This window comes from Mycteria americana, chromosome Z (assembly GCF_035582795.1).
Source record: "Mycteria americana isolate JAX WOST 10 ecotype Jacksonville Zoo and Gardens chromosome Z, USCA_MyAme_1.0, whole genome shotgun sequence".
NCBI lineage: Eukaryota > Metazoa > Chordata > Aves > Ciconiiformes > Ciconiidae > Mycteria > Mycteria americana.
In genome coordinates, this window is record NC_134396.1 from 18,509,557 (window position 1) to 18,534,346 (window position 24,790).

At 39.0% G+C, this 24,790-nt stretch overlaps 1 protein-coding gene across 2 annotated transcripts in view; it reads left to right on the forward strand.

The window, feature by feature from the left end:
* Nucleotides 1-15: 15 nt before the first annotated feature.
* Nucleotides 16-24,790, forward strand: part of DMGDH (dimethylglycine dehydrogenase) — a 47,562-nt gene continuing 22,787 nt past the window's right edge. Inside the window, exons 1-8 of one of the 2 annotated variants that reach the window (XM_075488441.1) lie at nucleotides 16-93; nucleotides 130-137; nucleotides 1,912-2,077; nucleotides 9,207-9,305; nucleotides 10,585-10,749; nucleotides 11,199-11,403; nucleotides 17,601-17,849; nucleotides 19,053-19,251. In XM_075488441.1, the coding sequence (XP_075344556.1) occupies nucleotides 16-93; nucleotides 130-137; nucleotides 1,912-2,077; nucleotides 9,207-9,305; nucleotides 10,585-10,749; nucleotides 11,199-11,403; nucleotides 17,601-17,849; nucleotides 19,053-19,251 (1,169 nt within the window). Of the gene's footprint in view, nucleotides 138-1,911; nucleotides 2,078-9,206; nucleotides 9,306-10,584; nucleotides 10,750-11,198; nucleotides 11,404-17,600; nucleotides 17,850-19,052; nucleotides 19,252-24,790 lie in introns of both variants that reach the window. The other variant, XM_075488440.1, reaches the window with a different exon arrangement.

Here is a 24,790-nt window from a genome sequence, read left to right on the forward strand (position 1 = left end):
TGGGCTGTGTGCGGGATGAGCGCGGTGCTGCGGGGAGCCCTCCGGCGGCTGCGGCCCCCCCGCCGCGGCGGCCGGCCCGACCCCCTCGCCGCGGCTGCCCTGCGGCCCCTCGGCGGCGGTGCAGGCGAGCAGGGGCGGTGAGTGCGGGCCGGGCCGGGCTGTGCCGGGCGGGCGGGGGGCGGTGGGGAGGCGCGGGCAAAGGAGCCGTTAACGGTCGCGGCTGTCAGCGCGGCCTCCGCGTCGCCTCAAGGCGCGGCCCCCGAGGGTAAGGCTGCCTGGCGGGGGCTGCGAGGGCAAGGTGGTAAGGGGAATGGGAATGGGCTCCTTCTGCCGGCCTGCAGTGCTCCACCAGCTGCCGGTCGGGGTCACCGGGCCGCGAAGGCCTCTCCCTTTGGGCAGGAGGTGCATCTTCCCCCTGCGCCTCGCATTGCCGCGTCAAAGACCAGACCCAGCCCAAGGTGAGTCGCTGACCTGGTACAGAGAGATCCCTCCTGTTGTCTTCTGGGCCATATCGATGAGTGAAAAATGACCTGTTTTAACTGGCACGAGCAAACATCTGGGTGGACCGTGCCCCCAGCTTCTTACCACGCTCCGGGGTTTGAAAGAAAAGGTTTGAAAAGACCTGAAAGTCAGGTGAGTAAGTCTCAAATCCATGGCGTAAAAGAAGCATGAGAAAAGCCTTCATGCTTGACCCTCATTACCATGTGCCTCAAAATTCAGTAGAGGAGCTGGCGTTAAGTGTCTCACATCTGGCTGTTAAACAGCTTACTGTTAACTTGCAAAAATTAATATGTAATCTCAAAAAAGAAAGAACGCGTGCAAGTGTGTGGTGCACCAAATACAGAAAGCCTGTGGTGTCCAGTGCTCCCATTTATTTTACTTTTCATTCATTGCCACATAGTGAATAAGCGTGGTACATATTCCTCCTGCATTTGCGTTCAAATTGCCCTATTATTTTATAAGATCTCAATTCATAATACATACAAGTAATAGCTTTGATTTCTGAGTGGAGAATGGGCGGAATACTAGTTACACATTAGAAAGCCATTTGCCAGGGAAGTTGCAAAAGCAAATGTACAAGGAGGGAGGAGATAAAATTGAGTATTGACTAACTGTCCTGAAGGGACAGATACTGTGGTTTCACGGTAGTCTGTACTGCTACTGTACTAAGAGGTCCTACTTTGTCTCACATCAAAAAAAATGACTTTTTAAAATTTGGATAAATTTCCTGATCTGGCTTGCTGCTTGGATGGGGCAGTAGAGAGGAGGATCAGGAGATGAGATGGAGGAGAATGGAGCTGCCTATCGCAGCAGTTCTGGTTTGTGCTGGCTTAAAGTGGTTGTGAAAATGCAGCATGGTGTAGTAGCATGTGGGAGCCATTGACAAAAACTTGTTTCTGTAATTTTTTAACTTCAGCAAAGTAGAACATGTCAAAATAGACAGAACATGAAAATAAACATTAAGTTTCATTGTTCATGAACACAAACACTGATGTAGTCTGATGACATTGGCTTTAGAAATTTATTAAGGAGCTTTACTAAGTACACATTTTTTAAAGACTCTCTTTGTGTTGCGTATACTATAGCACTTTTGAAAAGTCAGGTTTTGACACTTATTTCAGGTGTACAGTTTCTCATTGAAAAATAGGATCTACATATAAGGGTATATTGGACAAATAACAAAGATTCAAAGTTGTAAGTGGAAGCAAACTTGCTTTGCTTTTTGTATTACTACTGTTTATATATATGACCCTTTAAGGGCATGTACTTTGAAAGAAGGTAAGAGCGAACAGGTTAGGTTTTAGACTCCGAAGCAGGCACCAAGCTATATTGTGATTGGAGCTGTAAACAAAAGAGATGGACGAAAGTGCAATTGTCTTTTTGTAACTGCCAGTATTTTTTTTTCCCCAGGAGAGAAACCCAGTCTCCTTCCTTGGGGAAAGATAGAGCAGACACAGTGATCGTCGGAGGTGGTTGCGTTGGTGTGAGTCTAGCCTATCACTTGGCTAAGGCTGGCTTGAAGGATGTTGTTCTGCTAGAAAAATCTGAGCTCACTGCAGGATCTACTTGGCATGCAGTAAGAAATGTTTTGTTAATCTCTCAGATTAACAGCAGTTTGTGTAGCTAAAGGTGGTGGAAGTTTCATTACCTTTATATTCCCTGGCTTTCCAGAGATTAACTATCTTGATTATTTTATAGATACAAACTTTAGCACTAAGTTCTTTATAGATTTGCTGTATGAGTTTTGAAAAGTTGGTTCAGCTATCCAAGTACACTTCTCTCATTTGTAAAAATTGGGACAAATACTGGAATTTGAAATTACTGGAAGGTAACTGTTAGTAGTATTATACATTTTTGGCTGTTAACTGGATTTAGACTTTAAACTTTAGTTTAACTTAGACTTTTTGAATTTGAGGTTTTATTTCAAAGGTGATCTAATTTATACTGCAGACTTTATCATTGGACTGTCATGCATAAACCAGAAATGTGAAATTTGGCATTATTGTATGTGTAATTATTTTTTATATATGTGCCACCCTGAAAAAGAAGTAATCAAGAAGCAGCATTAGTGTCCAGTTCTCAGAGAATATCACTGTCCCAGAAACTGATTCTTATTAGAGACAAGAGCTTTCTTTCCTGCCACCGCTGACATTACACAAAATCTTGGAGAAGCAAAGCTAACAACTGTACACTGTGGGTTTTTTTAAGGCTTAACGTTTGTCTCTACTCTAAGGAAAAGAATTAAAAAGACATACATGTAATAATGACAGGGTGGGGACACCTCCTGTAATAATACTAATCACATGGACATACTGGTGCACAACATGTGCACCTGTTTTCTATGTCAGTGTCTGGAGTAGGTAGTGTAACAAAATGAAATAAAGCTTGCCACAATAATAGATGCTTTTTCCATTCATTTCCAGCTATGCTCAGCTGAAACTGGGAGAATGTTATCCCTGTGTGTAGCAATACAAAAGAATAAAAACCCAACAGTTTGCTGTCCCTAGAACTACTCTATTAATACAATAGAGCATTTATGCAATACTTACAACTATAGTGTCTGAGTGCCTTTCAGGAACAAGTTGAGGAGGATTACTCAGATGGCTTATGTTTGATTTGCATTCTCATACTTCTCCCAGGGGAGGAAGTCTGAAGTTTGAAATACTTCATCTTAGTGGAGATGTTTTGTGCGTATGGCGCCTTATGAGAGAACAATAGTAAAAAATGAAACTAAAAATAATCACTGCCTGAAATGTATAAGGAGGTTTATACTTCATTTAACTTTATTTTCAATAAACAAAGCAAAAGAAACCACACTGTATGGAGTTAGCAAAAACAAAATTCAGTAATTACATCTCTTCTACAAAGAATGATACTACAGGTGATGCAGTTCAGTGAACAGAGCAACACCATCTATAGTGTCAGATCACGCATCTTGTGTCTTGAATCGTAACTATGAAATGCTCAAAGAAATACTGTGACTTAAGTATATGAGTGAAGCACAGACAATTCTATTTACCCAATGCATATACAGAATAATAAGTGTGTAAAAAAAAAAAAAAAAATCCCCTCATTGAATAAGAAACCAAAATCTGAAAGGGAGGGTGCTACTAAATGTTTCCTTTGTTCTTGTTGTTATACTCACTCTAGCTTATTGCTCCTAACTATGTAAAAGCAACCTCTCCTTCAGTACTTTTGCCCCCACTTCTTAGTGAATGCAGCGATGGAGCACTAAGTGAGGAACTCTGTTTCAAATCTAGGGAGAGACCTGGAGCGCAGCAGAGAAAATGCCTGCACTGGGCTATTGAGAGGGCTGCTTTGTGGCATCTGCTGCAACAGAATTTGAAGCAGTTAACACAGCAAGACACCTAGTTATGGGACAGGTTAAAAATGGATAACTATTAGGTAAACTACATGTATACTGTCTCTTTTCATTGAGCTCAGTATTAGACTGCTGTGTCTGAAGATGAAAAAGTTGATGTTGTTTCAGGTGGTGAGAAAGATCAAAACTGTGACTGTGAGTTCTTTGTTATACTATGTACTGTGCATTTATCAGTGGTTTCCTCACAGTGATACAATACTAGATACAGATGAAAATTACACATATAGTTAGCACGTGAAGTTGCACATACTATATTGCCTGCAGCCCCAAATGTTGAAAGTCTGTTTCAGATGTTGCTGTACTATACCACATTTTCCCTCTTTCACAGTCCAGTAGGTCCTGCCAGAGCTCAGGATCATGTTTCATATAGATCATATTCCTGCTAGTGTTGCTGCCAAAACTTTCTTCCACTTCTCAGGTCTGACATAAATTGGGCTGACTTTCATTTTATTTAAATTAAAACAACACAGAAAGTGTGCACGTATTTATATTATCAGTAATAAGAAGATATAAATAACAGAGCAAGTGCTTCTCATTTTTATACCTACCTAACCATGACAAAGTAGTCGTTATTATATGTGTGTAAATTAGGTCAGGACTTAGGCTTTAAGAATTCTTGAAGTTGTACTATTCTGCAGGTCAGATCATTTGCAATCTCACTGAAGCCGTAGGGACTGAACAAGGGATATATAACTCAGCAAATAAATTTTTTGTGTTGTTACTTTATTAAAAGGCGTTTTCTAAGAAAATGTTTAATGTATCATTCTGTTATGTGATACTTTTTCTTGCAACATGCGATCGATTTTGCTGCTGACAGTTAATAAAGCACAGAACAAGACAAATAAAAACTTGTTACAATTTGGTGAAACTTGCAAGAACAGAAAGTATAGGTGATAACAGTGTTAATGCCATTTTCCTCCAGAAGGATAGTTTAATAAATGGAGTTAGTATAAAATCTGAAACAGATTGGAATAGAACAAAACTGATACATGAACATTTCAACAAAGAAAAATTTCAACCAGAAAAATGCCTTAAAAGCGCCGTGTCAGTTCTCATAGCAAAGTGGCCATTCTTAAAATTATTTTCCCAGATCATGTTCACCTTTAATAACAAAATCCCTGTTTTATAAAAATAGAGCAAAACCTAGAGCAAATCTCCTTCAAATACAGAAACAGTCCGCCCTGAAACACATATTGGGAGGCCAGCTGGGCCAGACAGGGAGCTGATGACTGAGTTCCAGAGCAAAACCATGGTATATAGCAGGTAGAAGCAGGAAAATGCTATAAAGGGGTAATTTAGAAAAATTGCCTGGGCATTTACAGGGGGTGTTAGGGAAGCCAAAGCTCAACTAGAGTTAAGACTTGTAAGGAACATCGAAGGCAACAAGAAGAGCTTCTACTGCTGCATTAGTAGTAAAAGGCTGAACAAGGAAAATGCAGGACCATTGCTGAATGAGGTGGGTAATTTAGTCACAGCGTACACTGATAAGGCTGAAGTACTCAATGCCTTCTTTGCCTGAGTTTTCACTGACAAGGTTTCTCAGGCCTCTGTGCTCTGAGCAGGGTTAAGGAGAAGAGGAACTACCAGCAGTGGATGAGGGTCAAGACAAGGATTACTGGGAGAACTTGACTCATGCACATATGGGCTGGATGCAAGAATGCTGCTGAATGGCATTGCAAGGCTGGGAATGTATCACCTTTGAAAGACTATGGAGATCGGGGGAGGTGCCCAACATTTGGAGAAGGGCATATGTATGCATATTTAAAAAAAGCCAAAGGGACAAGCAAGGGAGCTAAAGGCCAGCTAGCCATACTTTGGTTCTTGGGAAAACCGTGGAGCATGTCTCCAATCATATTTCTGGGCCCAAGAAGGAGACAAAAGGTGGTTGGGAACAGCCAGCATAGATTTGCCAAGTGTAAATCATGTCTGACCAAACCTGATTGCCTTCTATGATAAAATGACTGAATATGTAGACAAAGGGAGAGCAGCTGATGTCACTTACCTGCATTTTAGCAAGACTTTAGACACTGTCTCCTATAATATTAATGTATTCAATTGAAGATGTTATGTTATGTATGGCTAGGCAACAAGATAGTTGAAAGACTGTTTGGATGGTTTTGCTCAGAGGGTAGTGATTAATTGGTCATACGCTACCCAAAGGCTGGAAACAAGTGGAGTGTTGCAGAGGTCTGTCCTGGGACCCATCCTGTTTAATATCTTTATCAATGATCTGGAATAGGTGGCAAAGTACATACTCATCAAGTTTGCAGTTGACAACAAACTGGGGGGTGCAGTCAATGCACTCAAGGGCATGGCCGCCATGCTGAGGGACCTAGGCAGGCTGGAGGGATGGAAGGACAGGAACTTTATGAAATTTAACAAGGACAAATGCAAAGTCCTATACTTGGCCAGGGAAGTAGTGCAGTCTCTGTCCTTGGAGATTTTCAAGACCAGGCTGGAGAAAATCTTGGGCAACCTGGTCTGATCTCACAGCTGACCCTGCTTTGAGTATGAGGTTGGATAGAGACCTCCTGAGGTCCAATTCAATCTGTTTATTTTATTACCATTATTTTATGATTCTATGATCTTAATTTTTATATCATCCAATCAGGTTATAGTTGTCTTCCAACTGCACTCCTGAAATCAGACACATTTGTTATCTGAAGCCAAAAGCCAACAAATGTGTTTAAAACTCTTTTATTCACTTAAAAATGTCGGAGAGAGAAGTTTTGATTTAATTCCTGCAGTTAAATGCTCTTGAATGTATATCGGTTTATAGCTAACTTGCAAGTGATTTGTGGTTCATTTGGTTCAAAATCACTTTACTAACAGTGACCACTAAAATGGAATTTCCCTACATCTGGAAAATATAGTATTACATTTGGAAAAATAACAAAAGACTAGAAAATGTTTACATAAATAAAAGAACAGAGTAAAAATAATATGAGGTGACACAATTTGCAGGTACAAGTAAATTAATTACTCATAGGTTATTGTAAATGGCTAAAGAAATGTAAACATTTCAATGCCTAATTTATTTCTTTATTCTGTATACACAGAAAAGAGGCCCTTGGGACTTTTTTTTTAAGAAACAAGCAAGTTTTAATTACAAATTTGTAATTAAATTACATTTAATTATGAAAAGGCCAGTGAAACAGCCCTCAGTTTTAGTCTGAGGTAATTAAAAGAAATACGTTCACAACAACGTAAACCCACATATATCAAATGGGATCAAAAATGCATTTAGTCAAATGCCTAGTCTCCAGCAGTGTCCAGTATGATGATGATCTGATATGATAATACGAAAAGGACAAGTAATGTTTTTCCAGACTATTTATCTAGCCCAGGGACTTCCTGAATTCAATGTGCCAGCTTTGTGCCTAATGTGGCCCTTAATAGATTTTTCTTCTCCTACAGATCTGTGTGATCACTTTTTAAACTCAGATTGTTGAGGTAATGAAGTTCCCAAACATACTTAGGGAACTAGAGCCAAATTTATGAATAAAATACAGGCACAGCTGAAAAATGTAATACTGGTAGACGATTGATTTTGCACATTTTTCCATTGGTTTATTTTGGCTTTTCTCTCATGTGGTACACTATGATATTGTATATAAACTTTAAGATATCAGAAAGATAAAATCCTCACAAAGAACGGAAAAACTTCTAACACCATGGGTAGTGCAAAGACATATATTCAGTAATGCCAGGCACTAATACTGTTGCTCTGAAGATACTGAGTACCTGTCATCTCAGGCAATGAGTATGATTTATGTTTTTTGAGGGACATGGTATCTTGAGTGTAACCTATTTGCTAAGAGCAATTTGAAACTAATTGTTTCTGAAGAAAAAGATTGGGTCTTAAATATGAAGCTGCACCAAGAAAGATGGGTCAGAAGAGGCCATGGTTTCAAAAAATGAGGTTGTGTGATCTAATTAATGCAATATATGTTGATGTTCATTCTAGAGAAGTGTAATGTTTAATAGGTTCTTAGCATAATTAAATTAGTTGGTATTAAAATATATCCTTAAAGACCACTAAATCTTGCTTTTGTTATTCATATGTATACAGTTATTCCACTAGCTTTAAAAGTTAAAGCCTTAAAATATGCATCACAGAACAGAGCTGACAAGCTAAAATCAAGAATGGTTAATGTATGTGCATACTGGGCAACTTAGAAGGAAACTATCAAAACTCTACTATATGTGTTACTTTTCACCTTTAGATTTCCTGCTGTTTTTTTCTCAGAATGACAGTGAACTCAAAGGTGGACTCTGGTGTCTAGCTCCCTTAATTGAAGCAACCTTCATCTATGAGTAAGGTCTATTTTAGTTAGCAAAATATGCACTATATTATATATGTATAGCAATATATATATAGCAATATATATAGCAATATATATAAAGTATTTAAATCAATGTAGTTACTTAGCTTGAAAACCGAAGGTAATTTTGCATTTCCGTTGTCTCACTTGGAAGAAGAGTTTTAGTGAGATGTCAAATTCAGGACACACAAAGACATATGCTTAACTTCAGTAACACTTTAACTCTGCTTTTTTTCAGTGCTAAATGTCTGCAGTTACGAATGTCGTTAGATTGATGCAGCTGGCTCTTGTAGGCAGGTGAACAGTTTCCTTAAATGTGGAAGAGGCTGTAGTAACTTCTTGATTTTACCTTTGCATGAACCCAAAAGGGCTTGACAGCTTTCTCAAGCCAGACCTAGTAAAATGATGTGCAAAATGCATATAGTAATTTCTTAAGTTACTTCTGAAATGCAGCAAATGCTCTTCAACTGCTACATGAGACAACTGTTGAGAATAGAAGAATATTGACTTCCACCACCCTGCTGTTCACACGCCAGGAAAGCAACAACTTTTGTTAAGATCTGGTCTTTGTGAAGGTTTGGTTTCTCTCCCATCTCCATTTGCAAGAAGGAAAAGATCCTACTACAGGACATTTAGCAGGACAATCAGTTGATTTAGTTGATCAGGAATGGAGTTGTGTGTCTCTTCCAAAAGATTTGAAACTGACAACTGAATAATTTAAGGAAGAAAGGAAACCATAGGAGAGAACAACTGCAACAGTATCATGGGTTGACAAATTTGATGAGAAAAAGACAGGTGGAAAAACACATGTGCAGAAAACAAGAATGCCATAAGTAGGGAAACGATTTTATTTTTATTTTTGTAGCAGTTGGCTCTATCCATGTGTTGCTTTTCTTTACAGTATCTTGACAGTTTCTTTTTGAATGACAGAAGGAGGGAAAGAAAACACTGCATTTCTAATCATATATCTATGTTATTGTTCCTATTTCTTATTTGAGGCTGGTTTAACAACTTATTTTCATCCTGGAATAAACTTGAAGAAAATCCATTCTTACAGCATCAAACTATATGAAAAGCTGGAAGAAGAGACTGGACAGGTAATCTCCTTAACCTTTTAATTATTAATTCGGATCAATGTTAACCTTATGAATAGTCTTACAAAAAAGTTTGTAGTTGACAAGTTGATTATGTGTGTGTTCATGACTGTCATAAAGCTCCCATTTTATTGAAAGATATTCTCCTGCCTGCATATAGTCTGGTGCTTTGTCACTAAATATTTTAGATGGTTTCTCAGATCTCTCTGAAGTTTAAGAAAATGGTTTTCATCAAACATCTCAGAAACTCTGCAGACTTAGAGTCTGCAACTTTAGCTTGGTATAGGAGTTAAAATAGCATCAAGGATCTGGAATGAATGGATTGATTACGATACATTCCTGCTTTAAACATGTCCGCTTAAAAATTCATATGATGTGATGCTGTCTGTACTTGAGAAGATTGCTGCAATTCTTCCCATCCCTTTCAGAGATGTGTTTTTATTTAGTTACTTAAGGAATGGGTATGCAGAGAAACACATGGGTCATCTTTTTTATCTGGCATCATTCAGCCATATAGATTTCACTTACTAAACTCATACTTGCTTCAGACAGCAGCAGAAATTTCATCATTCTCACTGTACTAGTCTACAAACTTGATCATTGTAATAAAATGCTTTTTTCTTTATTCCTCTGCTCAGCTAGATACCATACTACAGCAGATTATCATTGTGAGTTCTACTAAAAGACTTATTCAGCCATATTAGTGTCCTCGGAGGTAACACAGAAAAGGTGAAGTAAACAGTGTATACCAGAAAATGAGCATTCAGTGTCCAGCTATACAAGGATTTCTACTTTATTAAAAAGACAAAAAAAGGCCGGTAGTTATTAATTGTGTCAATAAAGGTGCTTAGTCAGTTAAATTTATTCTGCAGCACCTCAACAGAAAATTCTGCAGGTGATAGATTTTAATATAAACTATTATATATTTATTTTTGAGATGTGCCTGATTCTATTTTTGAAAGTGTATGACTGCATAAATGCAAATATTTATCAAATCTTAATAAAAGTAATAGTATCATGACATTCAATAGAAGCTTTTTACAACTGTTTTGAAGATAGTATGTATTAACCTAGTAAGTTAATTTGATAACTTTTAAAAAATTTTATTTTCTCTAGGAGTTTACATCTAAGTCCTGTTCATTTAGGGGCACCTAACTTACTTGAATCTCTTTTCAGTGATGTTAGTGGCAAAATTCCTGTAGACTTCCCATAGCATAAGAACATGCATTTATGGAGATAAGTAAAGGTTCTTTCAGTAATTCACTTTTGCTCTTTGTTTTAGGCTGTGGGGTTTCATCAGCCTGGCAGCATCAGAATTGCTTCAACCCCCACTAGGGTGGATGAATTCAAATACCAAATGACTCGTGCTGGTTGGCACCCAACAGAGCAGTACCTAATCACACCTGAGAAAGTACAAGAGCTATTCCCCTTATTGAACATGGATATGGTAAAGAACCTAATTTTATGAAAAATAACTTCCATTGCAATTAAATATTGGTTTATCAGATATGTAGACATAAGGTCTGTTTATACAAACCGGACAATAAATTATTGTTTTTCAGTGAAAAAAAGATACATTATAAACTAAAATCAGACTCATGCATTTTAGTGCATACTGTATGCCTGTATGCATACTATTAATTACAATATATATAATATCATAATATTAAAGTATTGAGCCTTTGATCGCATGGGACAACTGAGCAATTTTAATTCCTTACACCATTGTTAAGTTGGTTAACCGAAGGCCTGATATTATTATATGTTTTGAAAATTAGTTTTTATTTTACTCCTTAAGGTTTACTGCATTCAAGAAATAAAGTGTTTTTTTAAAAAATTAGTTAATTTTGATAAATTTTAATTTCTTTCATTTTGTGGGATTTTACCTCCACTTAGGTTTTAGCTGGCCTGTATAACCCTGGAGATGGTCATATTGATCCCTATTCTCTCACCATGGCCTTGGCTGCAGGAGCCAGAAAATATGGTGCCCAATTAAATTACCCTGTCGAAGTGACTAATCTGAATTCCCGATCAGATGGGACATGGGAAGTTGAAACTCCACTTGGAAGAATTCGAGCAAAGAGAGTTGTGAATACTGCAGGTAACATAAGCATTTGTATACTCTTCAGATTTACAAACTAGCTGACATGGAGCACCTGTACTGAATTGTGTGGATTACAGGAATAAGTAATACATGTTTTTGACTATTCACTTGGTTTGTGGTAAAACATACTTTGTGCATATTACTTTACAGTATTGTGAAAATTTAGCTTTTATGTTAATCATCCTTGACTAGTCATTAATAACATTTCCTTCTGGTTTGTCTCCAGCAATTACTAGTCAGACTGTCTTGTTAGATTTTAGTAGCAGAAGAGACCTTTACTGGTCTACAGTAAGTTGTGTAGAAGAGACAGGCTACTGTCTATGCATGTTGTCCTCTAAAATCTTATGAGAGCTACTTAGGAAGGGAAAAGGGAGGTACAAATGAAGTGGAAATATCTTCACTGTTTTTTCAAAGAGACTGAAGATTTGCAGCAAGTAAGATAACTCTGCTTATTCCAGTATTATCTCTCTAAGATTTAACTCTATCCACATATCCTTGAAACATAAGATTTTTGTTGCCCTTTCAGTAGTATTTTAAACATGCACTTGGCTTAACAATACATTTTTTCATGTAATAAAAACTTCCTAACTCAAAGGAGCTTGTATTTACATATGCACTTTTTATTCTTCATTGTGTTAAAGAAGACAAACTGGTGTTTCTGCTTCAAAGAGTTTTTGGGCAAGAGTCCTTTGGATTTGTGTTTGTTTTCCTAAACAAGTTGATGGGTCTAAAAACCTGTATTCAATCTAAACTTCACTTATTTTTATGCTGCTTTATACAAGTTATAGAAAAATATATTATCGGTGAAACTGTTGGCACCTCCTGCGTGGTGTGCCTTCTGCTTCCTAGTGGGAGACTTTCTGTTTTCAATTGTTTGAAAACATACTGAATATTTACCATTTGGATGAAATTTTTGCAGACTCTGTCTGTCTCAAACAGAATCACATCTACTTTTTTAGGGCATGAGTCTTTCATACATCCCACCTCAGTGAATAATCAGTCTTCAGTAAGAAGCTGTGATGGCTCAAGAGGACTTTCTCTTCTTGCTCAGATGGGACAAGTGAACTGAGAGCAAGGATATGCCTTTATAATTTCTTTTTACATCTGTGCAGTGGAAAAGAAAAAAGCATCTATTTCTAGTGCAAAGCACATAAAATGAAGAAGTTGAGTGAGACAGGGACTCTTCTTGTTGGTGGGTAGAATAACCATGGCTGACAATTGGAATTATGAGTGAGTTGTACTGGAAGGGGAATAGACTGGGAGAGTGAAATGCTTGGGAAATGCTCCTGGAGGTGGTTGGGAGCACTGGCAGCAAGTAGAACACTTATGTGCTAGAGGACTTACTGAATATGGAAGCTCAAATGGAGAAGGATTGTGGGGACGGCAACAGTGAGGATGACACCATAGAGAGGGATAGTGGAAAGGGATCTGACATGTTTCATTAAGGGAACTGGAGCTGGAGCTTTTTGGACAAAACCATTAGGAAGGATACTTGAGGACTGGTTGTGTGTGAAACTAAGACTGGAAAATTGAGGCTACCTGAGCTGTCTGAGCATGAAAGACTGGTGGAGTAGCACAGGAGACGTAGATGGGAGTAGATTGGAAGGAAGAGAAGGCAGGTGGGACAGGATATGACAAACAAGGGAGATTGACTTGCACACAAAGACAAAATAGCTGAAGAAGGATGTAAGGACTGGAGTAAGAAGAGTGGAATATGAGACTGAGCAGAAAAGAAGAGCAGGTACAGGGCAAGCAGGGATGGGGAAGAGAGAAGATTGGGACAGAGAGAAATTTGGAGGGAATGGGATAAAAGGGCTGAACTCTGAGAGGATGAGCTTTACTGAGTGATCTTTCTTTCAGTGTCTGGGATGTAGACAGCCCTATGTTAGATCATTCCAGGCTTTCAGTAAAGGCTAACTGGGAAACCCATTGAAAAGTATGCTTTCTCATATGCTTCCCATACATAGGAGATCACCTGCTATTGCTATAAGCCTAGCTAAAATATCAGGGATCTGAAAAAGTTCACCTTGAGGTTCTAAGCATGCTCATGAACTGTCATGATGTCCATACAGTGCCACATAATGACATTTTGGAGAGAAAGAGAACTAGAAGAGTTCATATGCTTTTTAGAAAGCAAGGAACCACAGAAACAGGGAAACCAAATTAGAAGAATTTTATTTAGACCACAAAGTCAAGCACTTAAAAGATGAGAGGCAACAATATTTGATTGCCTTTGGACTGTCAGTTCATGGCTTTCAGGCATGAATTATGGGACAGCATTCAGTTATAAAATCACAAGCTCTCTTACTAATAGGATCCTTATGTCATTTGTTACACAGTATGGATACATTGGTCTGGGAATGATCCAAGATTATGGGATGGAAAGGCAGCTTTTTGGCAATCAGACTTCTTATTTAGGCCACAAACTTCTAGGCACTCGTTATTCCTAACCATTGGCTTTGCATCATATGGATGAAGTATCACAGATGTAGTAATCTCCTTATATTTTTGTAGTGTAGTTATCTTTCTTTGGCTTATGTATCAAGTTGACATTAGGCAGAGTTTCCTAGTAAATGCTTTTCAAAGTTTATTTGCAAAAATTAGAATGCGCCCTTGTGAAATTTTCCTAGTCTCTTTTTTTTATTTAATAAGTTATTAAACCAACAATATATTTAGTTAATTCTCTTGTATACCTCACTATTCAGCCAAAATGAGCATTTGAAGCACACATAGCTTAACATTCTGGCTAAGGATGTGAAATCAATACTGTATAACACGTATCTCTTAAAAATGTTCTCTCAGCTAACATTCATTCTTCTCAGCCTTGCCTCATTCCACTACAGATCATGAATGGTATAATTCAGAGCTCATACTTTAGGCTCATGTTGCAATAGGAGCAGAGAAAAATGTATCAGAAGGCTCTCTACATTCTCTCTCCCCCCTCATCCTCCAACTGACATCTGCTGTGGAACTGGAACAAACTAGTTTCAACCAATCTTTATCTGTTCCTTATGTGAGATTTCCATTTTGGAAGAAAGCAGATGCCTAATAAATAATCCCTGACATGAACTAACTGGTATTGAGCCTGCTGAAGTGATTTGCAGCCTATTTATAATGGAATGTTTGATTAAAGTCTGCAAAAATAGTGAATTTAGTTATATATACAGTATGTGCATGTGTATATAAGCACACATTTGCAGACATGTACACACTGTATATACAACCACTTATGGAAGATTCCATTATGATGGAAGATTTTATCTTTTTTAAAAACAAGAGATAGTCAGATTACATAGTTCAAAGATACGGAAAGTACTACCACCACTAAATATTTCAGCATCAGATGTTTGCAATCTCTACAATTTAATCTTTACAAAAGTCCTAGAGATATAATTTATGCCTTCGTTATGTCTACTATGTGTGGTAGGACTTGACATCTGCTTCCAACTGGAATTTTGTTTCAGAGAACGTATTCTTCCTTTTGCCATTTTTGTGTTTGTAATAGCTTTTGCACGTGGTTCAAAAACTTTAAACAAGAAACTGTAATATTTTTCTTTTAGTAAATGTCAGCTGTTGTTATTCTAAGCAATTAAATAAGCATTTATCATGTGTTATTTTTTTAGAAGTATAATATTTAAGATTTGATTTTGAGCAAACCTAAACTATTTGCCTTTAATTCAAAAGCAATTTAAAATCAGCTGTGTTTGTAGTGTACTTCTGCAAACTTAATGGCTAAGAAATTTAATATTGTTTTGAAAGAAACAAAGTTAAGTTTCAAAGACCTAAAATTAAGTCTACCATTTTTATTTTCTTTGAGGAGCTTGAATATGCTTGCTTTCTATATTTTCCACTCATTCTGTTTTAATGAGTAAGCAAAATAGGGAATTTATTAGAAGCACATTCCCAGAGCATTATTTCTTTTCCAAGTATCTCTTTAAGTCCAAGCAATTTTGGCAGGAAAACAGTGCATGATACTAGAGATGGAATTTTCTGCTACTTCACCTTTCTTTCTCCTTTATGGATCATTAGCTGACCTTACCTTAAAATAGTTTTCTTTGTAGGTGACATGGAAATGCCCAAATCAAAAGAAATTCCCTAAAGATTGTTAGCCTCTACTTAAATCCACATTTGTATTTGTCATGTATAATGGAGGAAACCCTTGCAGATGTTCTAGAAATTCAAATTTATTAGAATTTCTTTGGTTGTTTTTTGTATAAGGGAGCACAAATCAGGTTTCAATAGCCTTAAAGGATGTTTTGAATCACTGTATGACTATGGCAGTGTCTTCCCTGAGCTTATTTAACTGACTTAAGTGTTCTGTCAGTGAGTCTCCTCCAAGCGGTCAGGATGCCATTAACAAGCAAAACTCCTAGGTATGATAAATGCAGAACAACAGACTGGTTTTTAGTATTTACTGGGCAGGGGCTTTTAATTCACCAGATCCCTCTATCAGGATCCTGGATTTCCTGCTCCCTTGCTTTACCTGGCTGTCAGCAGTTGTCAAGTGAGTCACCACAGAAAACATTTTCCTCAGAAACTTTGCATTTTTAAAAACTTTGGGTGTTAGACCCTGAGGCTGGTTTGTATTATTAAATAAGAGATTGACAGCCCTCCTGGCGTGGGGGAACGGCACAAGGCCAGCACAACCCAACTCAGCTTTCCTAATTGCCCTGGCTTCAGGCCACGCCAGAGACGAGGGGATGTATTCCCAAGTTAATGTCAGCAAGCAGTGCGGGCTGGCTGCTCCCCGCAGGACAAGGAGCCAAGCGTGGTTACAAGGCTGGCAGGGCAGGGGCCGAGCCAGCAAGGGCTCCATCCTACAGGGCACAAGGGAGGGAGCAGGGCAGGGCAAGGACCAGCAGCTGGGGTCAGCCCACAGTCCAGATCTCCAGACAAGTTTGTGGGGATGAGGCACAGGCAGATCCATAGTGATGAAGCCAGACTGAGGCCAAGCCCAGAAGTCAATCCACAAGTCAGGAACAGGTCTGGTGATGGTAACCAGGGTCAGATACTGCCCTGTGATCAACAGGCAGGACCACAGAGACAAGACTAGGCTGAGGTCGAGCTGGGAAGTAGTCCACGGATCAGGGTCTGGATCAATCAGGTCCATGGCCAGGCACGGGCATGGTTGTGACAGAGCTGTAAACAGGCACACCTACAATCAATCCAGCTCAGACAGGTTCTGAAGGCCCTGAGCTGACCTGAAATGGGGCTCCTGGGCCCATGGGCAAGGCTGTGGGTGGAAGTCCCAGGTGAGGCTGCTCAGGATCATTAATGACTGTTAGTGCCCTCACGGCCCTGAGAGCTAAATTTTTACCAGATCTTGGAGAGCATGGAATTGAAGAGAGACATAGGAGCATCTGGGTAAGGCAAGTAAGCAGCAAAAAGGAAGAAAAGTTGTATGTTAAGCTGGGCATCATGAGTGTAAGTCCTGGGAGAAGGGGCAGCTGTGTTAGGTAGCAAAGTTTGCTGGAAGTAGTTTTTCATAAACAGTTTGGAGTCAGCCGGTCACACAGGAACCAGGCTGACCTGCCTTCTTTTTCTGGGTGCCATATAGCACATAGCCTTTTATTTGGAAGGCCCTGCTACCTCTTCCTCCTCTTCCATTTTGCTTTCCCCCAACCCTTACTCCTAGTCTTCCCTAGAACTCCTGCTTCATTGGATTTTCCCCCTTCATTCCCACTTCTGAGACCTCCACTCCTTGAGCCAAAGAGTCAGGCTGAAGGATATTCCAAGCTTCTTAGAGCAGCTGCCATCCCAGTCAATTATATCTTTCTGATTCCCGCGTCTGTATGTTCCAACCTCACAGCAGATGTGAGCCATGATGCAGAGCCCAAACTTTGCTAGGACTGCGTTGCAGACCTACTTTACTGAAATAAACTATGGTGGTTGTGGGACTGTTAATTAAATTCTTTTCTGAACTTTTAGAATCCTAAATATTTTTCCAATGGTATTTTTTTAGTATCTGTATACTAGAATAATATGTGGTAGTATAATTAGGAACAAGAACATGGAATTATAGAGGGAAAATTATGCTGGATAATATGAAAAATAATTTGAAAATTAAAAGTATGGAAAAAATTTCTTTGTCACGTTCCATAAAGCGCGGTGCTTCCTGCGAATGTTTTACTGTTATTTTCCACTCATTGAAATTAGTCTTTTAATATTTCTGTTTTGATTTTTGTCTTCTCTAGGCTTCTGGGCCCGTGAAATAGGCAAGATGATTGGCCTGCAGCACCCTCTTATACCCGTTCATCATCAGTATGTTGTGACATCAACTATCCCTGAAGTGAAAGCCCTAAAAACAGAATTGCCTGTGATTCGTGATTTAGAAGGATCATATTATCTAAGGCAAGAAAGGGATGGTCTTTTATTTGGTCCATATGAAAGCGAGGAGAAGATGAAGCTGCAGGACTCATGGGTGACAAATGGAGTCCCACCAGGTAATTAATGACATTAAATCTTTAAACTTGATAAGTACTAGCACATGTTTTAATGTGTATAAATCCCAGCCTGTCATGCTGCCTTATGTAACAGAAAATAGAAAATATTTGCAATGTGTGATTGTAATGAGAAACTTTTTTTCAAATAATAGAATTCTAATGATAAGAGTGAATAGAAATAAAAATGTAACATAAAAAAAGCCTACTTGAAATAGGCACAAAATATATGTCTACAACATAGTCTTACCCTACTCTTTGAACAGGTGCCTGTGTGTTGTGATTAGATGCAGTCACCAAATCTGTGTTATGTAGCCTTTTGCAACTGAATAGGGATTTTTCTAAGCTTACATTTCTCTCCAGCATACTGACAGGAGCTTTTGATTTTTGCTGTTCCCACAGAAATAATGTGGTTGTCAAATAGGAACATAGGTATAGCAAACGAATATCTTAGACAAAATGCTGTGTTCAGATATAAGTGCAGGAGAGCTGCAGATTTGTATAGAATTTTTGTACAAAAAATCCCAACAATGTCATACTGCTGCTTATTAAAAAAAAAATCAAAATTACTGTGTTATATCTAGGCTCCAGCTTTCCATTCACTTCTAGACAGAAGGTTATATTAAGTCAATAGTGTTACTGTTTTAAAAAAACACAACGTGCTTCCTAAGGAAGAGCATTGTTGGGCTTTGGATTGCACTGTCACAGCTTCTTGAATTTATTGTCTCCAGTAGTGTCAAGTCCCTCCACAGAGTGATGTTCAATAATGCTTAGAGCCCAGACTGAAGGCTGAAATATATCCAGGAATTCACTAAATGCCGTGGAAATCATAAGCTGACACAGGCAATATCTTTCTTCCCCTCCCCAAATTGGTGGCGTATTGAGAAAAATAAGTAGGTCTTATTAACAAAGAAGGAAGTTTCTGTGTTTCTCCACTTCCTTTCTACTTCATTGTTGAATTTGTGTGACCTCAGGGTTAAACAAATATGTATAAAGGACAGTGTAACTGCAGTGACAATAAACTTGATCCTGCAGGTGACTAGGGATTCATGCACACTATTTTTCTCATGTAGGATGGCAAAGGCTTGAACATACTCACTGATGAATTCTATATAACTTTTATATATGTAGATTGCATAACTGTATTTAAAATGTAAGTATTTTCAGCATAATTAAGTATATAATAAGAGTCAAATATTTGTACAGGTTTTGGAAAAGAACTTTTTGAGTCTGATTTAGACAGAATAATGGAGCATATTGAGGCTGCTATGGAAATGGTCCCAGTTCTGAAAAATGCAGACATCGTAAACACAATTGCTGGTCCTATCACCTATTCTCCAGACATTCTTCCTATGGTGGGACCACATCAGGGTGTCATAAATTACTGGGTAGCTATTGGTTTCGGGTGAGTAAATTCTTTATGACAACTTTTGCCTGTCATATTGCTAAAATGGCAGTCAGCTCAAGCTTTGCAAATTTTTATGGGTTTGGGGGTTGTTTTGCACATATTTTATGTAAAATGTAATTGGAAATAGTCTTAATTACCACTACCTACGTAATACAAGCTCTCTCTTACTTCTTATTCATAACTCTCACTATTTTTTCAATTTGTTTCCTCCTTTTATTCTGGAGGCCAATATCTGTGAGACTTTATGAAGCAGCAAGAAATGGGTAGTACTTGGTACTGCCTGTGCAGCAAGTTAAAGTCATAAAAGTGCTGGGCTTTACAATAAACTTTCCAGTTAATTTTATGTATTGCTTTGAATTACACTGTGTTCGACAATTGTTTGGCATATGCAGAAACTGGTGTCACTGTAGTTGTGGCAAGAATGACTGGTACAGGGAGAACCTCTAATATGAGGAAGTAACTTTCAGGTGAAGAGTGGAAAGCATACTAAGCAGAAGGCACTGCCAGCATACTGGGTGGGTGACTGCTCTAGGGACACAAACACAGTAATGGTTCTCATTGTTGAAGGTTGAACTGAGAAATGATGTTGCTGGATGTTGGAGGAAAGCAAATGAGGGCAGTGTGACAACAGCAATGGGTGTTTTACTAGTGTTATTTATTCTCTTCTGCCCATTGCAGTATTTTCTTTGAATGTGACTTGCATCTTATATACTCTGGCCCCACTGAAGTCAGTGGTAAAACTCTTACTGACTTCTCTTTCATTGTCTTAGTTTGACCATTGATTCAAGATGGATAGAATGAACTGAATACAATTCCAGGCACATGTTATTGAACACGTTCTGTTTACATTGTTTTTCCAATTGCCTAACTTGCTGTTCAAAATCCAGCTTAGCTTTTTCCAGTTTTCTTTCAGTCCAAACCAAACAAACCCTCAGATCATAAGATAAGGCAGTACCACTAACGTGCTTTCCAAGGCCCTCAAAATAAAAAGGTTTGGTAATTTTGCAATGATTCATTGTGAAAGGTATTCACCTTTGCTGTTTGGATTAAAAAAAAAAATATTGTTATCTTTTAGTAACATTTGCAGAACTTATAGTTACAAAAGTGGTTTGCCTAGTCCTTTTTCACCAAAAAGACTGTTTAAGTTCATTACTGTGCTGCCAGATTTTGGAGCCTGTTTTCCTTCATTGGTGTCAATGGGAGCAGAATCAAAGTTCCATATAGGAATAACTGAAGACCAGTGTTATATGTTCTTTAAACAACTTATTTCAGGAATTTGGTTAATCTCTAAATGTTGAGAGACAGTTTGCAATTATGTTGCTGTCATTGGGTTGCTTTGTCTGCTTTTCAAGGACTTTTGACTCTCTGTTCTATGCTTCTGGGTCACTGCAGTGTTTCTACCAGTGTTGTAATTTTTTGTGTGCATTAGCAAATCCTTATCTCATAGTCAACTAGCAGGGACATTGTGACAGAGGACTTAGTGCTGTTAGTTTAGAGGATTTTTATTATCTAAAATTAGCAGCTTGCTAGGCGTTTTAATGTGCAAAGAAGTTAATAAGTATAGTTAGCAGGGCTTGTAGCACTGTTTATTATTAAGGTTGCTCAACACTTCCCATTTAAGACTGTTTTCAATTACTTATAGCTTTGAAAATATTAACAGGAGTAGGCTAGAATTTTATTCAGAAAACTTTAGGTCAAAGCAGTGTAACCATTCCAAAGAACAAGATTTTTGGAAGGTACGTTGTTTTGCTGTGTTAAGGTTTTTGGGGTCTTTCTTTTGAAAAGCTCTAATTTCCCCATTTTCTGAGAATGAACTTCACATTTGGCAGAAATGACCTTTCTCCTAAAGGTACGCCTTTCTGCCGTTCTTCACAAAATCTATTAATGAGGCCCATTCACAAGCCTTTATAAATGTTACAGCTCATAAACACTTAATAGAGACTCACTAAATCTTGCACTAAGATTCCTGCATTCTATCTAGTGTTCCACAGCCAGAGACTGAACAGGAGTTTTTCTGCAGAAATGAGATAGAAAAATGGCTAAACCTGGGACAAAGACACTAGAAAAGGGACCATGGTGTGCAAGGACTCAGATTTCCTAGGAAAAAGGAGTGGAATGAGTTGAAAATCGGTGAGAAGCAAGGACTCATGAACAAGTAAGACACAAGAATAGGAGAGGGACAATGGGGAAAATAATCTGGCAGGGACTGAAGGAGAGAAGAAAAACAGAGAAGGGCAGTTTGTGTTCATTAAGGAAATTTTCTCTAAATCCTCACATGAAGACTGAGATTCTTAAACTGTACCACTCTTTACAGTTGCTTGTAACATCCCATCCTTGCAGCATGTGTTTTATTCTTGTGTAGCAGAACTGCAGTGGTATATTAATACAATCAGCTCCCCATTATCTGAGGTAATGAGGGATTTGGGCACCCTGCATAATTTAAAATCTCTGATAATGTATGCCCAGCTAGGAGCACCAAAATCAACTGATTACACAGAGTCGGTGCTGCAAAGCTCTGCAGAGAGCAGAGACCATCCAGAGGATAGTGGTCAATGGCTCAATGTCCAGATGGAGATTGGTGGCAAGTGGTGTCCCTCCATGGTCTGTATTGGGACCAGTATTGTTTAATACCTTCATCAATGACATAGACGGTGGGATCGAGTGCACCCTCAGCAAATTTGCAGACAACACCAAGCTGAGTGGTGCAGTTGACACGCCTGAGGGATGGGATGCCATCCAGAGGGACCTGGACAAGCTCAAGAAGTGGGCCCGTGCGAACCTCATGGGGTTCAACAAGGCCAAGTGCAAGGTCCTGCACCTGGGTCAGGGCAACCCCCAGTATCAATACAGGCTGGGGGATGAAGGGATTGCGAGAAGCCCTGCAGAGAAGGACTTGGGGGTACTGGTGGGTGAAAAGCTGGACACGAGCCAACAATGTGTGCTCACAGCCCAGAAAGCCAGCCATATCTTGGGCTGCATCAAAAGAAATATAGCCAGCAGGTCGAGGGAGGTGATTCTGCCCCTCTACTCCGCTCTGGTGAGACCCCACCTGGAGTCCTGCGTCCAGCTCTGGAGCCCTCAGCACAGGAAAGACATGGACCTGTTGGAGTGGGTCCAGAGGAGGGCCACAAAAATGATCCGAGGGCTGGAGCACCTCTCCTGTGGGGACAGACTGAGAGAGTTGGGGTTGTTCAGCCTGGAGAAGAGAAGGCTCCGGGAAGACCTTATTGTGGCCTTTCAATACTTTAAGGGAGCTTATAAGAAAGACGGGGACAGACTTTTTAGTAGGGCCTGTAGCAATAGGACAAGGGCTAACGGTTGGAAACTAAAAGGGGGTAGATTCAGACCAGATATAAGGAAGAAATTTTTTACAATGAGCGTGGTGAAACACTGGAACAGGTTGCCCAGAGAGGTGGTAGATGCCCCATCCCTGGAAACATTCAAGGCCAGGTTGGACGGGGCTCTGAGCAACCTGATCCAGTTGAAGATGTCCCTGCTCGTTGCAGGAGGGTTGGACTAGATGACCTTTAAAGGTCCCTTCCAACCCAAACCATTCTATGACTCTATGACCAGTCAGCCCACAGGCAGTGCTGTACCTGTAGTAGCAACTCCACATCGCAGGGCTGTCTTGCCCCCAGGGTTACCCTGCCATCAGCTCAGCAGTCATCAGCTGAAGCTAAAAAACTTCATTGTATTTGGTCTGTTGCCACCCACAGTCATGCAGTGGTCTCTGTGCCATGTTCCCCTGTGCTTTTGGCTGCAGTGAATGGTGCAGGGAGACTTAAGCTGTCTAAAACTTCTGGAGCCATTCTTGAAAGCATTGTAGCCATGGTCACAAAACTTATACCCATGAATAACTAAGAGTTGCCTAATTAAATTACGCCAGCAATGGCTAGCTCTTCTGTAGTACTTGCGGACTGGCAGTTTACAGGCGCTCATCTTTACTGCATCAACTGTGGTGACACAAGCTTGTGCTGAGAATCTGAATATTTATGCTGAACAGCCTAAAGGAGTGTGTTTGGCAGAATTACTTCAGGTACTCAACTGTTTGATATTTCTATTTCATTTAAATAAATAAATAAATTACAGATAAAACCCCACTATATCAAAGTAATCTCATGCATATTATGAAGTCAGGCATTCCACAGTTAGGAAGTGCCAGAACTAAGTTGTCTGTGTAATCTGAATTCATTCTTCTTATGCACATGCATTAGAATTAAATGATTACATCCTTTTTTTGTCCACAAGATCCTTGCCTATTTAATTGAAGGCATAGAATTCAGAATCCAGAGTTGATGAACAGCAATTCAGTTTTGTTTTAGCTTCACTATTCAGTGTGAGTGTCTGTGATTTAATTGGTGCATGCTAATCTAAACTTGGTTTTGGACAGACTTACTATTTCTTCAAGGATTTTTCTGTTGTGCTCATTGGAGCATTTCACAAATAACTAAGAATTTATTTTCACATCTTCCCTAGACAGGAGGCTATTTCGACACTTTTGTTTTTAGACATGGCAAATTAATTCACAGAGATATTAAAATAAAAAGTTTTAAATCATTCAGTATTAATAATTATTTGTCATTAAATGTTTTGGTGTCGAATCTGAGGTGCCTGTAATTCAGCGTTACATAGTACTGTTTGGTCATATGTAGACTGAGTAGCAACATACACATATTGCAGCACAGCGAAGATCCTTGTCCCCAGTTGTCCACTTCGAGTACCTTGCAGGAGCATATTTCACACACAGCTTTTTCCCTATGGATATCAAGATCTCAAGCAATTTGAAAGTTAGAATCATATACAAAATGTTTAAGTAAGGAAACCTTACATCTATCACTTCATAACTTTTGAGCATCTACCTTTGCTGTGGTTCCTTTAATGCAGGTTTCTAACAAGAGATCTCCTCTACAGTGTGATCCTTCACACACTCATTATGTAGAAACAGGACAGGCTTTTGTGACAGACTGGTAGCAGAAATTTTCTACGTGTTTATTTTGTTAGCACAAGCTTTCTGGAATCAGTTCTTTTTGTAGTTGTAGTGGAGAACAGAGAAGGTAAATCAGGTGAGAAAAAGCGGCTTTCAACTCTGTCACCACTGTAAACAAGTCTAGTTTTATCTGCAGTTCCTCTACATTCCCTGATTCTTTAAAGCTGTCTCGGTAGTGTCTCCTGACTTCTGCTTCTGTTGCTTTTATCACTGTAAGGTAAATATTCACTGTAGCTGCTAGAATGTCTCAGTCTGGTTTTCAAATCTGAGTCTGGTTTACTCAAATCTGATTGAAAAAGAAGAGGTATTCTATGACTAGAAAGTGTATTTAGTGGATATGAGAAGTTTGAGAACTTTCTTTAGTATTAATTGTTGAAGAGTTCTAACGTCCCTGGAAAAGATTGTTAAATTCTAAGCTTTAGAGAAAGAGCGAACTTGCTGTAATCTCAAGCATCGCAAATGCTGTACATGATCAGTGGAGTTTTGCTGCTGACAGTGGCCCAGTAGAAATATCTGTCAATAAAGCATGCAATCTTGGAAAACAAGACA